Source organism: Anoplopoma fimbria, chromosome 2 (assembly GCF_027596085.1).
Source record: "Anoplopoma fimbria isolate UVic2021 breed Golden Eagle Sablefish chromosome 2, Afim_UVic_2022, whole genome shotgun sequence".
Taxonomy (NCBI): domain Eukaryota; kingdom Metazoa; phylum Chordata; class Actinopteri; order Perciformes; family Anoplopomatidae; genus Anoplopoma; species Anoplopoma fimbria.
The window spans coordinates 12,903,365-12,926,522 of record NC_072450.1 but is presented as its reverse complement, the minus strand read 5'-3'; the positions used below and the strand labels follow the sequence as shown (position 1 = coordinate 12,926,522).

The window sequence follows — 23,158 nt, the reverse complement described above, 5'->3', positions numbered from 1 at the left end:
TCATTTCTGGGGTTGTTCTATTTGCGGAGGCCAACAAATACAGACCCAAAGGTAAAAACCACACCACCCAGGCTCCAGTCTGTGATTAAATCAAAACAGAAAAAGGGAGGGGAAAAAAATAACTGTTACCTTAAACAGATGGTGATGCTCTGTGGATTCATAGGATGATTTGTAGTATTTAAACAAAAATGCGTTCCTAAACTTGTAAATCACCCTAAACCCGGTCAGCGTTTCCAAAAAGTCATTTTTGTTGCTTTCATTCACTAAATTTGCTCTTTCGCTGGTCTTTTAAGGGCATCACTGAGAGATTTTTTCTGTTTTCATCCTGCTCCTGTGAGTCGTTTTTCATTGACAGGTTAGGTTTAACAGTTTGGGAACACTAGAATAATGGGTCATATCTGTTCTAAGAAAGGATTTTGTCCTTAAAGTTCAGTCAGACTCAGACCGTGTGAGTGATTGTACAAAAGTGTTTGGCTGTGGTCCAACTGCTATCAACAGGAGGTTTGTGGAAGTGGTTGACTGATTGAGATAGAGCCGAAAGCAATAACCGAGACAATTCAACAGGCTACACTAAAACCTAGTGCACCAATGAAGGCAGTTAGTAAGCCACGCTACAGAGCTACCATGCTACAGAAGCATATTTGAAAGGCTGCCTAACATGTTTTTTTTTATATATTGATATTCTATCCAAACGTGTTTCATGGTAGAGATAAGTCCTTAACTCTTATGGCAACTTATTGTGCATCTTAGATACTGTCTAGTTGTACTCTTACCACAGTTAGCTTCAGGATACTGCAGAGGAGTGTCAACATGATGTTCTAGACAAACGCCTTCACTTCTGTATGTGAACACATCTCACATAGGAACCAGATTCTGAACGTCTGAGTCAGGGTCAGAAGCTAACGGAGCAGATGAGGGGCCGCCTGTGTACTTCAGCCATGGCCCGGACTGACCCCTCACCTTTGAACCCCTGGCACAGAAGGGCCTTGTGTTCCTATTTGATCCAGACAGGAGGTGCTCTGTTAAGGATGTCAAGCTTTTTATTCTCTTTTTTTCCTGAATTTAATCTCTGTGAACCATAGCGGTGTCAAATCATATTTTGTATTTGTGTTTAATCCTGTGAAAACTGATGATGGTCACTTTGGGGCAACAGAAACAAGTTGTAAACATTGCATTGACAAATCACCACTGGTGAACTTGTTGGCAGACAAACATTATAATTTAATTGGAATATTAATTAATTGTGTTCTTGGCCACCTGGTGAATCTAAGTCCAATATTCACTCTTTTAGCTCCGTTTTTGGTCTCCACCTGATCTTGAGGTAAATATATGTCTCTTTAGCTGCTTTATGCTAATTCTATGTTCACCAGCTTGTTGCTAACAGTAGGTTCATCACTACGAGCAACCCCTTTCACATAGTTGGATGTGTATGCATTATTATATAATAGTTTATTAACATATAACTACAAGATTGTTTTACGTGTAGTTTTCAATGTATACACAACTTTAGTGAAATGTCTAATGGAGTGAGACATGGACATTACGTAACCATGAACAGATGTGGTAGCGGGCTGCCAGCTGTTTTTACCACAGTATGTTGTTCAGTGTGTTTGTGGTTAACTTTATATTTGGTGAATATGGAGCATGCTAACAGTGTGGGACCAAAACTGACTTTAACTTCAGAAGATGGAAAGCTTGGAATTGTATATGTGAAGAGGATGATGTGCGTTCAGAGGCAACAAAGCTGAGTCTTGTTGATGTTTTCGTCACTGGAAATGAAACAGATTTCAGAAGTGTAATGTTTTACGAAGTGGTTTATTTCTCCCGTCTCATATGAAAAAGTCTGGGGAGAGTTGCATCTCCAGTTCCAGCTGTTGTAGGTAGATTTGTTTTTAAAGTTTCTTGCTCAGAATATTCAGTGACTTTTCTTTGTCTCCAGCAGGGACCAGATGGGCTGTTTTCAAAAAGTGATACATTTGTTGTCAGCTCTTTTGTTTTATGAAGCATAACAATGGCCTCACTGTTCACAAATTAGCACTTTCTTCACATTCATAAAACTCTATTGTTTATGCAAGGGAAACCGTGCAAAGGAAATACATTTTTTTCATAATTGCAAACCTAACTATAAGAAATGCAGATGTGTGAAGGGAAAACAGCTTTATTTTCTGCTTTTTCTAATGGGGTAAATAAAAAAAGATATTTCCTGTTTTATCAAGCATAGCAGGGATGCCAAAGTGGATTAATGTACATTTTAAAACAGTCTATTCAAATTTGAAAATCACAATTATCCCATTTGCAAGAGATTGTATCAGAGTGTAAAGGGTATGCACCCTCTCTTTTACAACAGGAAAGTTATTCTCCTACAACATCTGGCTCATTCATCACAGTCAATGAGTATCATCACTGTGCTCATGTTTTGGACCTCCTGAACTCAACCTCTGCTGCTCTGTCCTTCCCCTCTCTGTCCTCCTCGTTTTCCGCAGGTGTAGCTGCAGCCCCCGCCAACACTGCCTGCCAAGATGGTGGTCCTGTCGCTGAAAATCTGCATCCGCCAGTGCAATGTTGTGAAGACGATGCAGTTTGAGCCCTCCACAGCCGTCTATGACGCCTGTAGGATAATCAGAGAGAGGGTCCCCGAGGCTCAGACTGGGCAGGGTGAGAATGATGAGATGAGACTGGATTGGTTTTAAACTTTTAAAGGGATGCAAAGGAATAATGAAAGATGAGAAACGCAGCGTGTTTAAGCTATAATTAGTCAGGAGTTTTCAAAGCTAAAAATCTGAATATGTTTGGTGTTATAATTCATATAACTGTGTTCTTCCACTATGGTGGAAAGAAAAAAGTTCTTACACGAAACTTCTCAAGGTCTCTGGATTATCTTGAGTAACCTGGTCATAATTTCTTGACGGAGACATTGCTGTTATGTTTTTCAAATGTATTTTTTGGTGCTTGGAGCACCACAAGCCTAGTGCCATATATTCCTATTATAATGGAAAGAAGGCAGACATCCCTATGACTGTTATCTCCAAAACTAAGCACTACATTTAAGAGGAAAAAGCAATAATATTTTATGATAAACTAATGCTGGGATCAGACCGCATGATATTTTTCTCTATTTAGACAACCGTAGAGTCATAAATTGTTGATGTTAATGTTATTGTGTTTCACCTGACAGCATCATCATTCCCATTTGCTGATCCTGGCATAAGGACTAACTTCCATCACAACAGTGATCTCTAAAATGCTTATGTTTCTCTTCACTTCTCCAGCTTCAGATTATGGTCTGTTTCTGTCTGATGAAGACCCCAGAAAAGGCATCTGGCTGGAGTCCGGAAGGACGTTGGACTACTACATGCTCCGTAATGGGGTAAATATATCCACCTGTTTAACCCAACACACAAGGGAGGGGGTGGAACGACAACAACACAAGCTAATAGGTTTACTCAAACCTGTGGTCATTATTTAATTATACAGTACTTTACTTTGCGTCTACCTTCTGTCTGTCTATCAATCTCCTCCACTGCGTATCAGCACCTGGGACAGCGCACACTCACATCCTCTACACACATAATATCCAAACTATCCGTCTGAGAATTACCTTTATTAATGTTGCTCCATTATGACTAATAAGGGATTACTATTCCCTATTTCATGTGCTGTTTGGGATTTTTGTCTGGGTAATAGTTATAAAAAAACATTATTATTATTTTTATTTTTTTGTTTGTTTGTTTTAGTGACCTCCATACATGAGTCCTGTTGTTCTAATGGAAACATTTAAATAGATTTAATTAATTGAGAAATACTTAAATAATCCAGCAGAAAATAGAGAAGCAGCATGAGAGAATAAAAGAACAGGATGAAATTGGATATCAAGAATAAAATGTAGCACATCAAAGGATGCTTTTTTGTAAAGTGACTTTAAAGAAGTGCTCCGGCCAGCTGTAGATACTTTGCCCGTCTCTGAACCCTGCTGCCAAACGCCTGAGCGACTCTGGTTTGTCGTGTAGTGTTGCCTCTCAGTACATCTGTGGGTTTGGTTTTGCAGCTCTAAATGGTTTCTCTTCTTCAAATCCACCAAAGGCAACCCAGGTAGAAGGCATGACTATGACCAATTATTCTGAACCAAATCTCGAGCTGTGATAGGCAGCCGTTAAATAAGGTTTTCTGACTGTATTCTCCCCTCTCTCCACGCAACTTTGATGCATTTGATCGTTTTCTCAGTGGGTTCTTTCTCTGCCTCTCTCTCTCTTTCTCTTTCTCCTTCTTTTTATAGACTTTCAATTCCTGCATTCCTCTCTTCTTTTTGACTATTTTTTTTTGTGTTCCTTCCCTCTAACTGTTTTCTTGGAGCAGGACATCCTTGAATACAAGAAGAAGCAGAGACCCCAGAAAATCAAAATGTTGGACGGGGCTGTGAAAACCATCATGGTGGACGACTCCAAAACAGTGGGAGAGCTGCTTGTGACTATATGCAGTAGAATAGGTACAGAGTTTTGTTTATTAGTCACTTTCTCCATGCTTTTGAAGTGTGCTGTTTAGGTTTCACATTTTCAAAATTTGAATTGCTTTTGTTTTACAAGACCTTCTGCAAACACATTCAATTGTGAATGTAAATCACAGAGATACTCAAAACGTTAAGCAAAATAATTCTGTTAAATTAAACAAATATACAACCGGATTGTGGGGGATATCGTGGATGATTTATTTATTTTTTTCCCCTTTTGATTCCAGGCATCACAAACTATGAGGAGTACTCTCTGATCCAGGATACGGTGGAGGAGAAGAAGGAGGACGGGATGGGTACACTGAAGAAAGACAGGACGCTGCTGAGAGACGAGAGAAAAATGGAGAAGCTGAAAGCCAAACTACACACGGACGACGACAGTGAGTTCAGTGGCATTACATTTGACCAGGTGGTGTAGTTAATGCCGGTCATTTATTTTGCTTAAGCGTTTATGCAAAACACTTGTTGACCTGCAATTATGTGTCGATCCCTGATGGATTGATCTACAATGTGATCAGCACAGACGCTTTTCTTATTTACACCAGTAAATTCCACATTGAATTTAGCCTTGTGCCAAAGTGTAAAGGATACTTTTAGAATTACATGGTATTTTTGACAACAAAGGAGCAAAGGATTAGAAAATATGTTTCCTTTAGTTTATGATTATTGTAAAGCTCTTTGAATTGCCATATAAAAAACAGATATTTGTAGAAGCCGACTGGCACCACTGGAGCATAGTGTTACTGTTATCTCATTAGACACAATTTAAAAAAGCGCACACATTCTCACACAACATTACACAGTTCACAGTGTAAGGCTTTGAAATGTCTTTGACTTTTCATAGAGCTGGCCATCAGGGCTAACTCAGTAGCCACGCAAATGGAGAGAGAGTAAAGTATGATGAATGGAGGACTAATGGAAATGGCTCAGAGTTGAAAGTCTTGTAATCTAGATAATATAGATTACACTTAGAACCCGCAGATCTCAAACACGGTTATATAACTCGCACCCGAACATACAGGGATTTCTCTTATCTCTTTGCTTTTAAATCCTCTCTTTTCTCTGTAACCACATAGATTGGATTACTGTAAAGAAAAAAATCTGATATTCATAGCTAGATTTTTTTATAATCTGATCCCCATGGCTATATTCTGTGTCGTCAGTGAACTGGCTGGACCACAGCAGGACGTTCAGAGAGCAGGGGGTGGACGAGAACGAGACCCTCCTGCTCAGACGCAAGTTCTTCTACTCCGACCAGAACGTGGACTCCCGAGACCCCGTCCAACTCAATCTACTTTATGTGCAGGTTATTATTTTTTTTTTTAAATAAACAGATGCAGATACTTGACTCAGAGCTATAATGTAAGGTGTTCTCAGTTCAATTTATTTTTACCTTTTGCCTAATTAATGAAAGGTTTTATTTTTTTCTTTCAGGCTCGAGATGACATCCTAAACGGTTCTCACCCCGTATCATTTGACAAGGCTTGCGAGTTCGCAGGCATTCAGGCCCAGATCCAGTTTGGACCTCACATAGAGCATAAACATAAACCCGGATTCTTAGAGTAAGCATTTATCCCACAAGAAGAACGCTGATCCATACTGAATTATTTGGCATTTTAAAGAAAAAAAAAAACCTTTTTCTTCCATAATATTTTACAAAAATTAGGTGTAGAACTCATTTGATTTGGAAAGTCAACCTTTCACTAGAGTACCTATTGAAACATTTGTATTCGTATTATAAATACAGCTTCAAGAGTTTATGAAATTGATATTTCTTTAGAGTTTTAAAGCTTCTGTGTTTCATTTCTATCCTAGCTTGAAGGAGTTTCTACCCAAAGAGTACATCAAGCAAAGAGGATCTGAGAAGAAAATATTCCAGGTGTGTTCCTTTGGTACATTTAAAAAAAAAAAAAAAAAAAAAATGCACATATTAATTGTTTTTCATTCAAGACATTTGACAATTGTGGACCAATTGTTGAGATGCTGAATACATGTATATTCCAACCTGCAGGACCACAAAAACTGTGGAGAAATGACAGAGATTGAAGCAAAAGTGAAATATGTCAAACTGGCACGGTCTCTTAGGACATATGGCGTCTCCTTCTTCCTGGTCAAGGTAAGTTATTACACATTCGATTTTTTTCTTTAACTTCACAAAAATACATCATTTTAATGAAGTTCCACTGCACACTGAAAAGAGCCTCTAGCCTTTTTTTTTTTCATGTGATTGTTAAATAAAGGAAATCAGTTTTTGGAATTGGTTGAAATGTAGTCAGTGCCTTTTATCTCCTGGCTGTGAAATCTGTTCTTTGGGCTTGTTAAGTGGATAAAAAGGTTGAAAGCAGTACCCAGCAGGTGGTAAAATTTTCAGTGTCCACCTGAACTTTCAAAGCTTCTCATGTATACCAAACCAATAGAGAAAATGCCTTACTCAAATATATATAATGTTATGTTACATAATGTTATTTTTATTGGCAGTGTAACGATTATCAACCCTCCAAAAATGTTACATATCTTTTATACATAGCTATTGTGACTAAATCGCTGAAAGTAACTGTTGGGTATTTTCATGGCATAAATCATCCCTCATACATCTTATACATCTCCTAGCTGTCTCACTTATTCACACACACACACACACACACACACACACACACACACACACACACACACACACACACACACACACACACACACACATACACACATACATACAAGTACACACCGGTTGAACCTTGTCTGCAGGGAGTTCAGCTTGTTGTTGGAAGGAAACCAAATGTTGTCCATGCAGCCGAGTGTGCCACTATAGATTATTTCAGAGGAAGTGGGAAGGAAGTGTAGTGATTGAGGGAGATAGTGGGACGCTGCACAGTCAAACCTGGGCCACTTACTCCACCAAATAAGTCCAACTGCCAGGGAGATGCCTGCCGAAAACGAGCAATTTGCAGATTTTTTTTTTTCTTCCTCTCACATCATTTGTCACCACGAGGACATCCTGCATTAAGTCATGGGAAACTTCCCTGTCTGCATCGATAAATTGCTTTTCAATTGTCACCTGTTCTGACTTCGTATCTGAGCTCTGGTAGAAAATGAGATCATTTCTGGTAATTGCCTGGGAAAAAAAGTCACTTGTGCTGCTGTTACTGACTCAGACAGTTCCTGGCTTTTCATCAGTAGCTTTCAGCACCAGGGGATAAGGGTAAAGATGAAGCATAAAAAAAACACAGACTCTCTATTAGGTTGGAGCTCACCTCATCAAATCCTCATTTGCAGGAGCTCACACATTCCGCAGTCCTGCAAGTCCACACTGTACTTTGCTTTTTATTCCTATTAAGTGTAAAACGCACAAATCTTAAACCATGTCCCACCTCCTGGCCTTGGATCTGTGTTCCTCTTGATCGGTTTGAACATCTTATCTGCTCAGCTTTGTTGTTTCCGTCATACTTGAGTGTATTCCAGTGGAGCAGAAACATCTTAAAAATAACCCTGGAAAAAATGCAGCCTATAGTTCCTAACCCATAACCCCTGGAGGCCCCAGAGGGTTTACAGGCCCTCCAGGACTTTTACACAACTCGCCTCTCTGCCCTCACGTCACAGCCCATCACAGTCTGTCCATCTGCAGCTCCTGGAGAAACACTTTCTCTGTCCATGCAAGGGAAAGGGAAAATAAGTCAGCTGTTCTGCCGGCTCAGAGAGCGACTGAAGTATGACATTAGAGGCTTAGTGAATACAGGGGGAGGTTGAGAGTTTTTGACAGGCAGATAAAGACATGATTAAGACATAATGCTTTAATTACTGAGTGGGGAAAGTTTTTGTTTTTCATAAAACTGGTTAGACAGATGAATACCCATCTTGGCAGATCAGTGTGACAGCAGAATTATAGTTTCAAGCTGGAAGCCTATAAATTTAGATTATGTTGCTTGAACTGTTAATCTGTCCTTTTTCTCTAAATGCCTTTTATTCAAGTAATACCCTCAGCAGTGCCTGGGAATATGGAAATTAGTTTTTTGCTGAAGGGAATAAAATTGACATTTAAAATGGTTTGTTTGCATCATGGGGGTTGGTGTCTTGTTGCTTTTATTAATTCTACTTGTGCAAAATACTTCCCTCTCATTGGACGACATTGGATAAGTGTCCTGCATACATAAAACAAAGAAAATCGTTGACATGTTGCACTTATAAATACAGACGAGATAAGACAAAATGACATTAAAGCACACAAAGCTTCAGTTGAAACATGTGGATGTAAGGGAGCGCTGCATGGTCGCCAGCAGTCAAACTAAGTGTGTACTAAGTGTGTACTAAGAGTACTTGTATCACTATGTTAGGTAAATATGGTCCTACTACTACTGCAGGAAGTGTCACAGTATGAGGGCTAATCCACCAGTACTAGTATTAATATCAGTACCAGTACTCATAGAGGCCTGTCGTTCATTGTCAGAGTCCATTGGGTGTGTGCGTGCGTGCGTGCGTGCCTGCCTGTGTTTTAGCAATGCTGCAAGGTTTTTGGGCAAAAATGTGGCAGAAGAAGAAGTAAGCAGGATTATGATAACTGACAAGTGATAGTGAATGTTAAAAGATACAAACAGACATCAGAAATTCAATATATAATGAAATGCAAAGTATGGATTAAAAGCTTCAGGAAACCAAAAATGTCTTAAAAATGAAAGTGAGGTGATAAGAAATAAGGGTTACTTCATCTAAATGGAGCAAATATTTATATTATATTTATTTTGCCAAGTTAACTTTAGTCGTGAGATCTTGTCAGTTTGATTTCCTAATGTGCAGAGTTTTTGTCAAAATAGCTTCATTAACATACAGCAAAAAGAGCAGATCTCTATTAACTGACAGGAAAAGGCAACTCACTTGTGGTCGAGTGTACACAGTGCTTTGTTAAACTCATCCGTTACTAAACTGAGACTGCTATGAACTAAACTATATTCTAAAAAAATGTCAAATTAACTAACTGCTACCTGACTTTATGAAAGATCCATCATATTTCTAACCAAAGGAAAAGACAGTAGTGTGACACCCGTTCGATGCTGCCGCTTAATACCACGTTCTGTCTCCGAGCAGCCATCCCTAGATGATGTGTTGTCAGTCATCCAACAATGGTTTCAAAATGATGCAACTGTGAAGATATTTTATGTGCTTTAAACATTCGGAAGGATTGAATAAAGTTGTTTTTTTCCTTTGCAGGAAAAGATGAAGAGTAAGAACAAGCTGGTGCCACGGCTCCTGGGGATCACCAAAGAGTCTGTGTTGAGAGTGGAGGAGAAGACCAAAGACGTGGTTCAGGAGTGGCCACTCACCACTGTGAAGAGGTGGGCAGCGTCACCCAAGAGCTTCACCCTGGTAAGACACGCATGCAAACACACCTTCAATCTTACTGGACCCTGATCCAGTCTTACACTAGGATTAATCACAGAGGCACCAGTTCTGAATATGTTTTCACAAGAATTTGGTTCTGCTGGCTTTGTTCTCTCAGCCGTTATATGTTTCATTCATTCTGTCCACACTGAGCATAAATCCCTTGTAGTAAATAAGAAGGACAGGCTCACAGTGAACCCAGCTGTTCACTGCAGTGGCCATAAAACAATCACTGTAGAGCTCCGTCTGCCCGTCCTTTCATTCCATCACGCACTTCAGTTATTGAACGGACTCCTTGGTCCTCCCTGTCGATACCTCTCCTTTGTGTCAGCACCCAGAGTCAATGAACAACTTGGTTTTAATCTTGCAGATCTGGTAGATGAACTGTCTCTATTAAATGAACACACACTCGCTGGTCGCTGTTGATTCAGCAGAGTGTTTAGTGGTTCAGGCTGTTTTTTTGTGACACTGGGATTCAAAATGGATTTGATTTGTCGCTCGCATGTTAAAGGAGTCGTTGATTTTGATCTGTCGAGAATTGGATGGGGTCACCACATTGATTTATAGTTCAAGTCTGCCCATTACAGGTGAACACATCTTTACTGAAAACGAACTCCACATGTATTTGTTTCTTCTTGGTTTCTCTACATAAAATCTACTCCAACATACCTCTTGAGTTACTCCGACTCTCTTTGTTGCAGCAATTTGTTGTCACCCAAAACAATGTGTAGTATTTATCTGTAACTAGCTGGCTACATGGATTCACATTAATCTTCACAGTGAATCCTCAGCCTGTGTACAGTACAAGCATTACAGTGGTTAATTTCCCTGCAGCCGAGTATAAAATGTTTAAGACACAAGTATGTGTGTGTGTCTGTGTGTGCGTAGGACTTTGGGGAGTACCAGGAGAGCTATTACTCGGTGCAGACCACTGAAGGGGAACAGATCTCTCAGCTCATTGCCGGTTACATCGACATCATCCTCAAAAAGGTGAGACATTCATCTCTGGAGACACAGATGAGTCATAATGGATCGATGAAGTCTCAAATCTGTTGATGCTTGATGTGTTCAGGCTTCTGTGTCGTACAGTTGCAGTTAAATAAACAGAAATGCAGCACAGCTGGGCTCTTATGGCGAAGGGATACTTGAAAGAACTCAAATCCCTGCATGCATATATGTGTTTCCATTATCTTTTGCCTCAGGTAAGGAGGTTGACACAAATCTGTAGTTTTCTTGCCTAATGCCTTCAAAATACTAAAGAGATATCTCTGCACACCTGTCGAAAGGAAAGCACAACTTGAATATCAAGCGAAAAGCTCTGTGCACTGTTTTGCTTTCATCTGGTTTATTTCATATATCATTTGAGTTTAAATTACCTTCATCTGGTGTATTTATAGCCTAAAAATAGAATTAAATGTGTCAATCTGAGACCAATCTGGGCCTGGTTTCTTTTTAAATGTTACACCAAATCTGACATTTAAGATGGCTTTGGGATTGCTTTTTAGAAATCACTGTGAGCTAATTTTGAAACAAACATTTTGTGTACTTTTCTCTCTGCTGCAGAAGCAAAGCAAGGACCGCTTTGGATTGGAAGGCGATGAAGAGTCGACCATGCTTGAGGAATCTGTGTCCCCGAAAAAGTATGTAAATTAATAATTACTAGTAAGTGTTTTGAGGTTGTTGTTTTTTTTATCCAGAGTGAATATGAGTCGGTGGAAGCAAGCAACTCTGGGATGTTTTTCCATTAATATGGTAAAACCATTTGTGTTCTCCCAGGAAGGAAGTGTAGTAACTCAATTTGTCCAATGTTTTGCATCATGACCTGCAAAACTACACATTCCTTTCAACACTTTTCTGTACTGTGTTAAGGGCTAACTAGCAAATATTAGCACGCTAACACACTAAACTGACATAGTTAATATTATAACTGCTAAAAAATCAGCATTTTGCTCTGTTATTGTAAGCATATTAGCATGCATACGCTAGAATTTCGCTCAAAGCAACAATGTGCTTAAATACAGCCTCAGAGAGCTGCTGCTACTTGTACAAAGAAATGTTTACAGAAGCAAGAAAATGGGGGGAAAAAAGCTACAGGACAACAAACTTGTAGTTGTATAGATTAATCCTTACAGTAGTTCCCATGTGATCCTATTCCCTGCAGTAGTTTCATCATTTTATAGTCCAGTATAAACTGAAGTAGGATAATGGTTTGTCCATGAGCTCAATTTACTATTGCATAGTTATTTCATATTCTATCAAAACACAATATCAGACTGGGTGCTTTTTCAATTTCCTTCTCACAACCTCCCTCGGCCACAGACCACACATCCATCTTCCAGGACCTCATTTCATCACATGAGCGCCTCCTCAACTTTACTTTATCCTGATAGATAATCATGATGTGGGGAAATCTTGTAGCACTGGAGGAGCAGAGGCCCTTTCTGAACATTTCCTGATTTAGATGTGTATTAGCTCATTTATCCACTGTGGACTCTCAGTGCATAGCTGAAGCCCCTTTTCCTGTCTAGCCTCAATTGATATTGCTTTCCTACTTTAAACTGAGACAGCATTAGCTGCACTTTTTATGGTATTTTTTCTTTTTATCTGGGCTTGTGCGCAGGGCCAAAGGCAGAAGTCTGTAATACTGCAAACACATAGCAAGTCAAACTCTGGTAGGCCTGATATGAGGAAAAACACAACAAAGCTTTGTCTACCAGAAGTACACAGTGGGAAGACTCTGCCAGTGTCGGTCCGCTTTGTATTAGTGGCCCACTGTCACAAACGAATACAAGCATATAACTTGGTGTTTAATCTCTCACATAAACACTCCCACACACATAGTGAAAACGAGAAACAGGCTCTTTTTTTTCTCTCTTTGTGTTCTTGTCGTTCTTGTTGGAGTAAGTATTTGCTCTGTTTTTAGTTTGTTTGTTTGTTTGTTTGTTTGTTTGTTTGTTTGTTTGGTTATTTATTTAAAGAAAAAAATAATTATAGGCTCTATTTAACTGGCCATGGAAAGACAAGTGGAATACAACACCATGGTAATTTACTTACCTTTTATTGTGCTTTGCTCTCTGTTAAGAATGTCAGTGCCTTAGCATAGCATGCATGATGCAAAGTTGAGAAGAGGGGTGCAAACGGAAAGAACTGTCATTCAAATGAGGCAGCGCACATTTTGGTGGAAATAGGGTCTGTGATGATAGCTGAAAATAGACTTCAATAAGGACCAGGTCTGTTTTTACAAAAAAAAATGTGATTCTGTCAATACTGCCCTACAAGGACTGAGAGCAGTAACTTAAGGCAGGTAGTCCAAACCAAAACTGATAAATAGTACATTTTAAGCAAATTATTTAAAATATTTGCTTCGGACAAACTTAAGAATGTAAGAAAAAAAAAAAAAATCCTTTAGAGTGTCATGAAAAAAAACATGGTGATTATTCCTTTACATTGCTAGATGTTGCACTAACTTCCTGTTTGTGTGCCTGCAGGTCCACCATCCTACAGCAGCAGTTTAATCGCGTGGGCCGGGTGGAGCACGGCTCGGTGGCACTGCCAGGGGTGATCCGCTCCGGCTCCATTGGCACAGAGTCGCTCAGCATGGGCACCATGCCTTCTGCCCAACAGCAGATCACTATGGGTCAGATGCACCGTGGACACATGCCACCGCTTGTAAGAACAGCAAAACGTCTCTCAGTGTGATGTTTGTGTAGTTTTCATTCACAGATGAACTCCTTGTAAAGGTGCATGGCACTCAAACTAGTTTGTTTTAGGTGGCACCACTAAACAGGTGGATCATCCTTTTTTTCCCCCCTTGCGGCTTGTAAACAATTAGATTCACAAGGGGCAATCATCTTCCCTCAGCACGGCTTCTTTAAAAATCCTTAAAGGCTCCATTCTGTGAGAAATAAACCTGTTCTGTCTTCCTTTATGTATAGAGTTCAGCACAGCAGGCTCTGATGGGAACCATCAACACCAGTATGCAGGCTGTGCAGAAAGCCCAGATTGACCTCGGGGAGGTCGACAACCTGCCGCCGCTGGGACAAGACATGGTACTGTAAAGGGCACAAACATGTGCTTACAGTTAATAAGGAACCCTAGATACTCATACTCTATACACATATTATGGTAATATGTCACGTTCAATGCATGATTTCAGTGAAACAGCTGTAAAACAAAAGCATCGTGATGAATAATAATTCTGTCTGCAGACTGACAGCCATGTTTAGGTATATTTCATGCATGTTAATTAATGACCTTTGATGTGGTCTCCCTCTGTGTACCTAGGCTTCCAAGGTCTGGATCCAGAACAAGATGGATGAGTCAAAACATGAGATCCACTCACAGGTTGACGCCATCACTGCAGGAACCGCCTCTGTTGTCAACCTCACTGCTGGTCAGTAGCACTTGCAGCAGATTGTGCTTGTTTGTTTTTTTACTGCAATTCACTGGATATTAAATGTCAATGTCTTGATACTAGGCCACATTATGTAGCTTTGCATAGCCATTGTGGGATTTATAAGAGGCCTTTTAGGAATGCTTAATGAAACCAGCGAAAGTGTTAAGACGCGCCCACAGTTTTACAAGTAAGTTTTAGGGGTGCTATTTTCTGCAGAGCCCAAATAATCTGGCCAATTAGTGACTTTAAAGCCGATCCTTTCCATCTGTCTGGTGTTCATTAACATCTTTGTAGATCCTGTATAAAGTCTAATAGATCCTTCATATTCTGCTGTGGTTTGGTGAGTTTGGGCTGCTGAAGGGGTCCATTGGCTCTGTGCCAATCTGAGCCATTCCAGGTTGTAATTGGTGGATTGGTTGTATTTTTTCGTTCCATTTGTGTTTAAGAGTGATGGCAATTTGTTTCTTATTTCAGTCCTTTTTCCTGCTTATTTCCCTTTGCTAAAATAGACTTAAGTGTTTATGCAGTCTCTTATCTCAGTTAAAGACACATATATTGTCTCTTGGTTAGGAAATAGTCTGTGAATCTTAAGAACACTCACTGGAGAGCAGTTTGGACCAGCTTTGTATTATTCACTTCTCTAGGCCTCTATTTATCTGATGGCCTTTATTAATCTGTCCTCTCTACCCCGTACTCAGGTGATCCGACTGACACAGACTACACCGCCGTGGGCTGCGCCATCACCACCATCTCCTCCAACCTGACAGAAATGTCAAAGGGTGTGAAGCTGCTGGCCGCGCTGATGGAGGACGATGTGGGCGGAGGTAACGACCTGATGAGGGCTGCTAGGACACTCGCAGGGGCCGTGTCTGACCTGCTGAAGGCTGTGGAGCCGGCTTCTGGAGAGGTGAGCAAAGGAACCCTTAGATAATGATGCCATGTCTTTTCAAAACACTGTCAGTCTATTTTTACACCATACATTTTAGTATTCTATACTGTATCGTCTGTTTCTCTTTATTTTGCTTCTGAAATCAGCCGTTTAGGATTGTCTTCCTTTCAAACATGGCAAGAATGGGAGATATAATGTAGACTTTGAAACGTGAAAGGAAGATAAAAAAAAAACATTGAGCCCAAACCAAATAGAGAAGGAGGGGAACACATGGATAGAGAGGGCATATAAAAAAAGACAGAAAATGGAGAATAATGTGTCAAAGTCCGACACTGGATTTTAGCCAAGCAAACTCGACACTATTGTGTTCCTTGAAAGGTTTGTTTTCTATCCAAATTGACAACCTAAAAAGTTAATCAAATTTGCCATGTAGCAACTCTACTCTCAGACAATGTATCACCTCTTAATGATGCAGTGTCTGTTCTGCTCCTCCAAACTACATCTAATCATATTAACATCCTCTGCTGCTGGCCGGCTTCGGCTAACTGAATTGTCCAGGTCGGTATTAATAAAGAACTCGGACTGAGGCTCGGCTGAATGGCACACATTTTGCGCCTTTATGGAAACAGAACGTGCTTAATGTAGTCTCCATCTACTTGGTTCGCAGTACTGTAATGTTCTCACCGAGATCTATTAAGAGTTTGTTGTGGAAGTACCATTCAGAAGTTAATGTACTGTACCGTTGTTGGCTGGTAATCTGCATAATGCACATGTCTGTCTAGCTTTGGGAAAACCCTGAGCTTTATACACTTGTGCATTATGCATGCAAGTAGTTGGAAATATAACTTGAAGCCTGTAGGATAGTTCGACGAAGAGATGTGGGCTGTTTGTTAGTTAACTTTGACTAAATGTTTAAATATGGTTATATTTCTTTGTGTTTAAATAACTAATAAGTTGTTAAGCAATGTACAGATTGCAGTACTTAAATAGCACTGATGTTGTATAAGATGTAGCAGAGTAAAACCCATTACATGTTACTCAGGAGCCATATCTCAAGAAGCAAAATGATGTAGTTTCCAACCAAGCGTCCAAATGCAGTTTCACATCCTGATGCTTTTCTGTGTGTGTTTGTGTATGTGTGTGTGCGTGCAGCCCAGACAGACTGTGTTGACGGCAGCAGGCAGCATCGGCCAGGCCAGTGGAGACCTCCTGCGCCAGATTGGAGAGAGCGAGACAGACGAGCGGTTCCAGGTAACCCCCCCCCATCCATTTATCATCATCATCCCCACACTCTGTGTAATAATCAAATACAGCTGAGTCCTTAGTTAATCAAAAACACATTGTAGCCAGGGGAATATGCCTGTATTTCAGCTCGGTGCTTTGGTTTGAATTGAATGCTCTTCTAGCTGCCAAGCTTGTGTTTTTTTCATTTTTCATGTAGCTCATACTTGGCTGAATCACAATTGTTATTGTAATACAATGTTTGCTGAAGGTTACACATAGATCAAATCTACACAACTTATTTTACATCCTGCCTGATTAATTTAGTAATTGAGTTGTACATATTTGCAGTAGGTAAATGGGTGTGTGTGTGTGTGTGTGTTTTTTAAATTATATTAGAGTGTGGAGTATATATTGTACAGTAAGCAAACACTTCCTGTTAAAAATGAATACAGGCGATAGTTATATGTCCTATTTTTACTCTATTAGCGCAGTTACACACTACAGACACAATCCTATGACACATAGCTATAAGGAATTATTCTTTAACCTTTATCTGCACTATCCAGATAATTACGCCACAATATTTGTCAACCGTTTATGAGAATAAGATAAACATTTTATAAACACACTGGTTGCTGATGAGATAGTTTGTGTGTTTTTTGGGGGGTTTTCTTTCATCTTTCCCTCCCGTTGTTGTAGGACATCCTGATGAATCTGGCCAAAGCAGTGGCCAATGCTGCAGCCATGTTGGTGCTGAAGGCCAAGAACGTGGCCCAAGTTGCCGAGGACACCGGGCTTCAGAACCGGGTCATTGCTGCTGCCACCCAGTGCGCCCTGTCCACCTCCCAGCTGGTGGCGTGTGCCAAGGTACAAGAAAATGTTTGACTCATTGTACTAAAGGACTGGAATCATATCAGTATTTGAATGATATGAGCTTAATTCCCTAAAAGTAAACTCAGTGGATATTATACAAATGCTTGGGTGGTGTAATGTTTTCCCATTTATTATGGAACATCTGTCTCGATTTAAATATTACCCTTGCAGTTCGGTGACAATGACTCCCCATTTGCTCTGTTATCTTTTCTCATAAATAGACTGTGCAGTGAGCTTTGGTAAATAAAGATTCCTCAAATACTTAAATAAACTCCAATTTATTTGCAGGTAAAAAAAAAATTGGAGAGTGAATATATCAGGATGCACCACGGTACAATTAAATACCCTGTTCCCGCATTATATTTGAACGTGTTTAATTGAACAACCCACATGCGTCTAATTAGTTTAAATGCTCTCACGGCTCCCAATCAGAATATTTGCATTCACTAAACAAATCCTCAACTCTTCGTAATGTGGCAATGTCATGAGAACCATCTGCTGAATCATTTTCAAATTGTTTTTTTCCTCTCCCTTTGCTGTTCCTGCTATTCTCTGTGAGTGATTTAATGATGTAAAATCTGTAGCAGTGGCGTTTCTGTTTGAGGCACATTAGGGAAGTTAGATGGAGATTACTTTGGGCATTATTTTATTTTATTTTTTTAGACTTTGTTTCATTTATGTTCATTCCTGCTTCACCATCACTTTTCTTTCCTCACTTTTAACCTTGTTGTTGTTGTTGTTGTTGTAGGTGGTGAGCCCCACCATCAGTTCACCGGTTTGCCAGGAGCAGTTAATCGAAGCCGGGAAGCTGGTGGATCGCTCCGTAGAAAGCTGCGTCCAGGCCTGCCTCTCGGCTACAGAAGATGGCGAGCTCCTCAAACAGGTCAGCCTGATCGATGTTAAGACCAACGGGGCGCTGAACTCTATTGTTCCGTGTAGCATTTCTTGTTTTGTCTGAAAAGATATATCACAAATTTGACCCAGAAAATACTAATTATTAACAAATGAGTTGACTAGTTTCTTAGAAAACTGATTCTCAAGCTTTTTTTTCCCCTCCATCTTAAACATTTCTGTATTTATTTAGGGTATTTTTTGTACTGACACCCAGCTTAAGAGGCAATGAAGATAATGAGTCCAGTGTGCTTCTCCCCAGCCTGATGGAATAAGAAGTAGGGAATAATGCAGCTTAAGAGACACTAAAGTTAATGATGTGCATCTCATGGGTTGAAGGTGAGCGCGGCAGCCAGCGTGGTGAGTCAGAGTCTGGGAGATCTCCTGCAGCATGTTCGGCAGTACACCTCAAGGGGAGAGCCTATCGGGCGCTATGACCAGGCCACAGACACCATCATGACCGTCACTGAGAGCATCTTCTGTTCGATGGGAGACGCAGGTGAGTCCTAAAGAAGATATTGATTTGGGATGAAAAGCTCAGAAAATTAAGGAATCTTAATTGTGCATCCACTTTCAGCCATCGCGGGAGCTTTTTTAAATATGGTTATTGCTATAAAATACAGAAAAAGGCTGAATTATGTTGAAATCAATTAACTATGTACACCACCTAGGGGGACAGGTTCATTAATTGCCCGTTCAACTGAAAGTTGTTTTTTGCTTTAAAAAACAACCATGGTTCAAACTGTCAAGAAGGAAAGTACAACCCACAGCCAGATACTTTCAGTGAGGTTTATATTTGACATCATTTTTGTGAGTTCTTGTTATGCTTTGAAATTCAGTCTAAAAGCCGGTCTTAGCCAAATATCCTGTTTTAAATAAGTGATGAAAAAGCTCATAAAATCACAGTTTCAAAACTTGCTTTCCACAGCTTTAAAGTTTCTGCTTTCTAAGTAGATGTTTTTCTGTGAATCGTTTATTCCGTCTTCTCCTTAGAGAGACTGGCATGATGGTGGGTTTGAATGGTCTGCTGTCAGCAATGGTGAAGCCACAGAGAAAAGCTGACAGGGATGTTAGCAAGTCTGACAGCAGAGAAAGACAGATGGATAGAAAGAGATTCACAGAGAATAACCCGGGCCAGCGGTCAGCTTAGCCGATTCGATCGGCTTGATGGACAACTAGAATTGCTGTTTGGTCCGCTGAGGCCTGAATACGTGCAGCTAGGTTGCAAATATCGCCTTTGAACTGGTGTCAAATATGTCAGGTAAAAAGCAGAGTGAATCCTCCTGTTGGCAGATCATCTGACGCTCACACATGAATTAATCGCCAAATAGCTTGTGTATTGCGCCAGGTCTGCTTTGACAGAGAGAAAATAAACAACAACCCTTTTCTTATCACCTTTGTCTTTTCTAATTAAATATTTTCAGAGGGAATTGAAAACACCAGGGCTGGGGGAACAGTTGCATCTAATTGTGTCTTCACACGTCACCTACAGGTGTTAAAACATGATGCACATCTGATCAGGGAGAGCAGTACAACTGTTCTACAGATTCAACCACATTGAGCTTAACTAAAAGATGTTTATGTCTTGTTTTCTCCCATCAGGTGCTTTTTTATGATGCTGACGTTGAACTTTCTGTTTAAATGCTCATTGTTGTTTACGACTTCAAAAAAATAAGTCAACGTACTATCAATCATTTTAACCAATAAGCTTCAAATTTCTCTTACTGATACAAATCTAATGGTGTCAAGTTGAAAATCAATGCAGACTGTTGAAATATTCATCTACTCCACTAAGATTTTCCAGCATTGCATCATTATCCCCAACTTGCGCACAAGAAAGAATTCATCAAGCACAGTTATTTTTGCAAGCGCTTAAAGAATTATTATTATTTTTTTTATTTTTTTTGTCCAAATTATTCATGACAATAAACTCAGGAGGATTTTCAGCATAAGGACGGAGCTACGCCGTTAAATTGAAATATTCCTGTATAAGCACGCTTACATTCTCTTATTAGTATGACTCATCCATTAATCCAATTATCTCACCTTTTTCTCATCTCTCTCTCCCCCCTTCCCCCTCCCCTCTACACTCCCTCTGTCCTCTCTTATCTCGTCTCAGGAGAGATGGTCCGTCAGGCTCGGGTGTTGGCTCAGGCCACCTCAGACCTGGTGAACGCCATGAGGTCTGACGCTGAGGCCGAGGTGGACGTGGACAATTCAAAGAAGTTGCTGGCAGCTGCTAAATTGCTGGCTGACGCCACAGCAAGGATGGTGGAGGCAGCAAAGGTAACAGCGTGTGAGATACAAAGCATGTAATATTTATGAAGTGTATTACCAGCAGCAACAGAGATGCTGGTATAGTTTCCACACTCTGTGTGCGTGTGCGTGTGCGTGCGTGTGTGTGTGTGTGTGTGTGTGTGTGTGTGTGTGTGTGTGTGTGTGTGTGTGTGTGTAGAGATTATGTCAGTCTCTAGGATTATTGTAATTTTGCATTTATATCTCAGCTTTTATCAACAAAAAGCAGTACGTTTACTGAACTGAAGATGTACTGTAAGACAAGCTTTAGTCCAAGCATAATTGACTTATATACATACAGGTATATAATGAAATTTGACTTCTGCATTTAGCCCGTACTCAGCATTTCGGAGCAGTGGGCTGCTGTAAAGAGCCCCAGGGAGTTTGGGGTTCAGGGTCACCTAATCAGTCCACCAAGAAAAGGTTTTGGTTTTAATCACAGTTATGGCATTTCCTAAGACCAGATGAAAGTCTACAGGTCTGGCCTTTATTCTCTTGTACAGGGTGACCTTTTCAATGACAGCAGAAGGGAAAGAAGCTGGGCCAGAGGCCCCAGGAGTGGTGTTTTTGTGTGTGTTTGTGAGTGTGCGTGTGCGTGTGCTTAGTGTATGTGTGCACTTTCTTCAATAGAAAAAATAGAACATGAACAGGTCTGTATTTTGGAAACCCCCCATTGCCAAGGTGTTTGGTAAAAAAGGTTTTGCAAATTATTTTTCCGATGATTTTTGAATGGTAAAATCATAATCTGCAGACATAGTCATTGAATTAGTGAGCAGTTTTTTTTTAGTTTTTTTTTAGTTAAAACAATTATTTACTCTCAATGTAACAGCTGCAGGTTGCGTCATGAATGGATCGGCAAATATTTAGACTTTGCAACACTTCCAAACCGGGTTCAATGCCGCTCTGAAACTCTTTGGTTTTTATTTTGTTTCTATTATAGAATAACTATAAACTACAATCCGTTAATAGATTTTAGAGAATAGAGAATTTAACCTGGAGCTCTCTAAGCCACAATTTCTACATTGATTTATACACTGCATGGCCTCATCCTTTGGTTTAATAGCAATGCTTTTATGGCCAGTTATTGCCCTATGAAGACATCTGAGTACAAAATGAATAATCAAATTAATACTAAATCATATGGTTGAAATAATTGAATCCATACAGCATTTAAATTTTCCCTCCAGATTTTCTCACACCGGGAAGTTTCCAGCCTAACATTATTAAGAGCTCAAACTCTTTCTTCTCTGACTGCTTAAGGACTCATCCCATCTCCATCTTTCCAAACCATCCATCCGTTATCTCTTTTAATCTTTTTAGTCTCATTATCTGTCTGCACAATCACACTGATATAACTCTCTACTTCCACCATGAAAATGAAATGATGCCCTCAAGCTGGTTTGATGGTCGAGTTTGATGCCAGACTTATCACCGATGCAGCTGTACATTTATCTCTGTCAATGGAGGCTCACACTTCAGCCAGCCGTTGCCTTGGTAACTGATTGATTGAGCTTGTGCAGTTTAGTTTTTGGACTATATCTCTTACAGCTGTTCATGCTTGTTTTTTAAAGTCTTTGTCAGGTTATGTTAGATAATTATTGTACATGTATTGTAGCTTTTTTAAGGCTGGTTTCCCATTATTAATTATTGCATGGGATATCTTGTTAGTTCTTCTGGAAACAGCACTTTTTAATAATTATGCAAATTGTCTGTTACATTTAAATGGTGTCAGTATTGCCAACAGGCAGCTGCAAACACTGAGTTGAAGCTGCTCACTTACATCTAACATATACAGTGAAGTCAAATGTTGAAACAAAAACATTTTCCACCCATGAAATTAAAAGAAATTAACAGCAAAAACATTTTTCTGTTTGTACACTTGTGTGCCTTGTTCATAGTGATATTTATGTCTTTGGTGACTTGTGTTAGTAGCATCTGTGGGGTTAAACATTACTTTAATGACACACACACTCCCAAATAAATTAACCTAATGGCAGCAGCACCTAATCGAAGCTTTCTGTCCAACTTCAGGGCACACAGAGGTACCAAGTGGTCTCCACTGAACCCAGTTAACTTAACCAGCTGGTTTCATAAACAGGAAGATGAAAATAGCTACTTAGTAAATTGAATAAACAGCATCTCTTGACATTTTAGCCTTCATCAAAGAAGTGATGAAGACGAGCTGCAGCTGAGTTTGAGTGCAGTGATTTTAAATCTGTGTCATGTTCAAAGGTCTGACTAGACTTATTGGATGTTCTAATATGACTTGTATATGATGATGGCAGTTGTGTGGGTCTGCCGCATGTCCCGCTAGATGTAGGTGATGAGTGCTCACATGTTGATGCTGATGGTAATGATAATGCTTAAAAAAATTTTTTCCATTACTTCCATCCAGAAAGTCAGGAAGTATTGTGAACAGATCCTCCTTATTTTTTTTCTTTCCTTCGTTATACCAGCTGTTTTCACATCCCGCTAACCTGTCGTTGTGTATTTGCTGATCTGTGTTCGTGTTGTCAGGGTGCGGCGGCGTACCCCGAGAATGAGGACCAGCAGCAAAGACTGCGGGAGGCTGCCGAGGGGCTGCGTGTTGCCACCAACGCTGCTGCTCAGAATGCCATTAAGAAGAAACTGATTAACAGACTGGAGGTCAGTGATGCCAGCTTAACCTTTACCACACTTTGTCCCAAGAGAAATGGCTCCTTCAGGAAGAGGAATC

General features: G+C 40.0%; 1 protein-coding gene across 1 annotated transcript in view; it reads left to right on the top strand.

Moving 5' to 3' along the window:
- Positions 1–23,158, top strand: part of tln2a (talin 2a) — an 85,978-nt gene that overhangs the window by 37,000 nt on the left and 25,820 nt on the right. The window contains exons 3-23 of the mRNA XM_054607873.1: positions 2,484–2,655; positions 3,270–3,367; positions 4,354–4,483; positions 4,732–4,884; positions 5,668–5,810; positions 5,939–6,066; positions 6,320–6,383; positions 6,516–6,620; positions 9,704–9,859; positions 10,763–10,864; positions 11,438–11,514; positions 13,363–13,543; positions 13,810–13,923; positions 14,159–14,267; positions 14,969–15,177; positions 16,312–16,410; positions 17,083–17,250; positions 18,005–18,139; positions 18,487–18,646; positions 20,267–20,433; positions 22,960–23,088. Coding sequence (XP_054463848.1) covers positions 2,520–2,655; positions 3,270–3,367; positions 4,354–4,483; positions 4,732–4,884; positions 5,668–5,810; positions 5,939–6,066; positions 6,320–6,383; positions 6,516–6,620; positions 9,704–9,859; positions 10,763–10,864; positions 11,438–11,514; positions 13,363–13,543; positions 13,810–13,923; positions 14,159–14,267; positions 14,969–15,177; positions 16,312–16,410; positions 17,083–17,250; positions 18,005–18,139; positions 18,487–18,646; positions 20,267–20,433; positions 22,960–23,088 — 2,763 coding nt within the window. The 5' untranslated portion in view covers positions 2,484–2,519. The remainder of the gene's footprint in view (positions 1–2,483; positions 2,656–3,269; positions 3,368–4,353; positions 4,484–4,731; positions 4,885–5,667; positions 5,811–5,938; positions 6,067–6,319; positions 6,384–6,515; positions 6,621–9,703; positions 9,860–10,762; positions 10,865–11,437; positions 11,515–13,362; positions 13,544–13,809; positions 13,924–14,158; positions 14,268–14,968; positions 15,178–16,311; positions 16,411–17,082; positions 17,251–18,004; positions 18,140–18,486; positions 18,647–20,266; positions 20,434–22,959; positions 23,089–23,158) is intronic.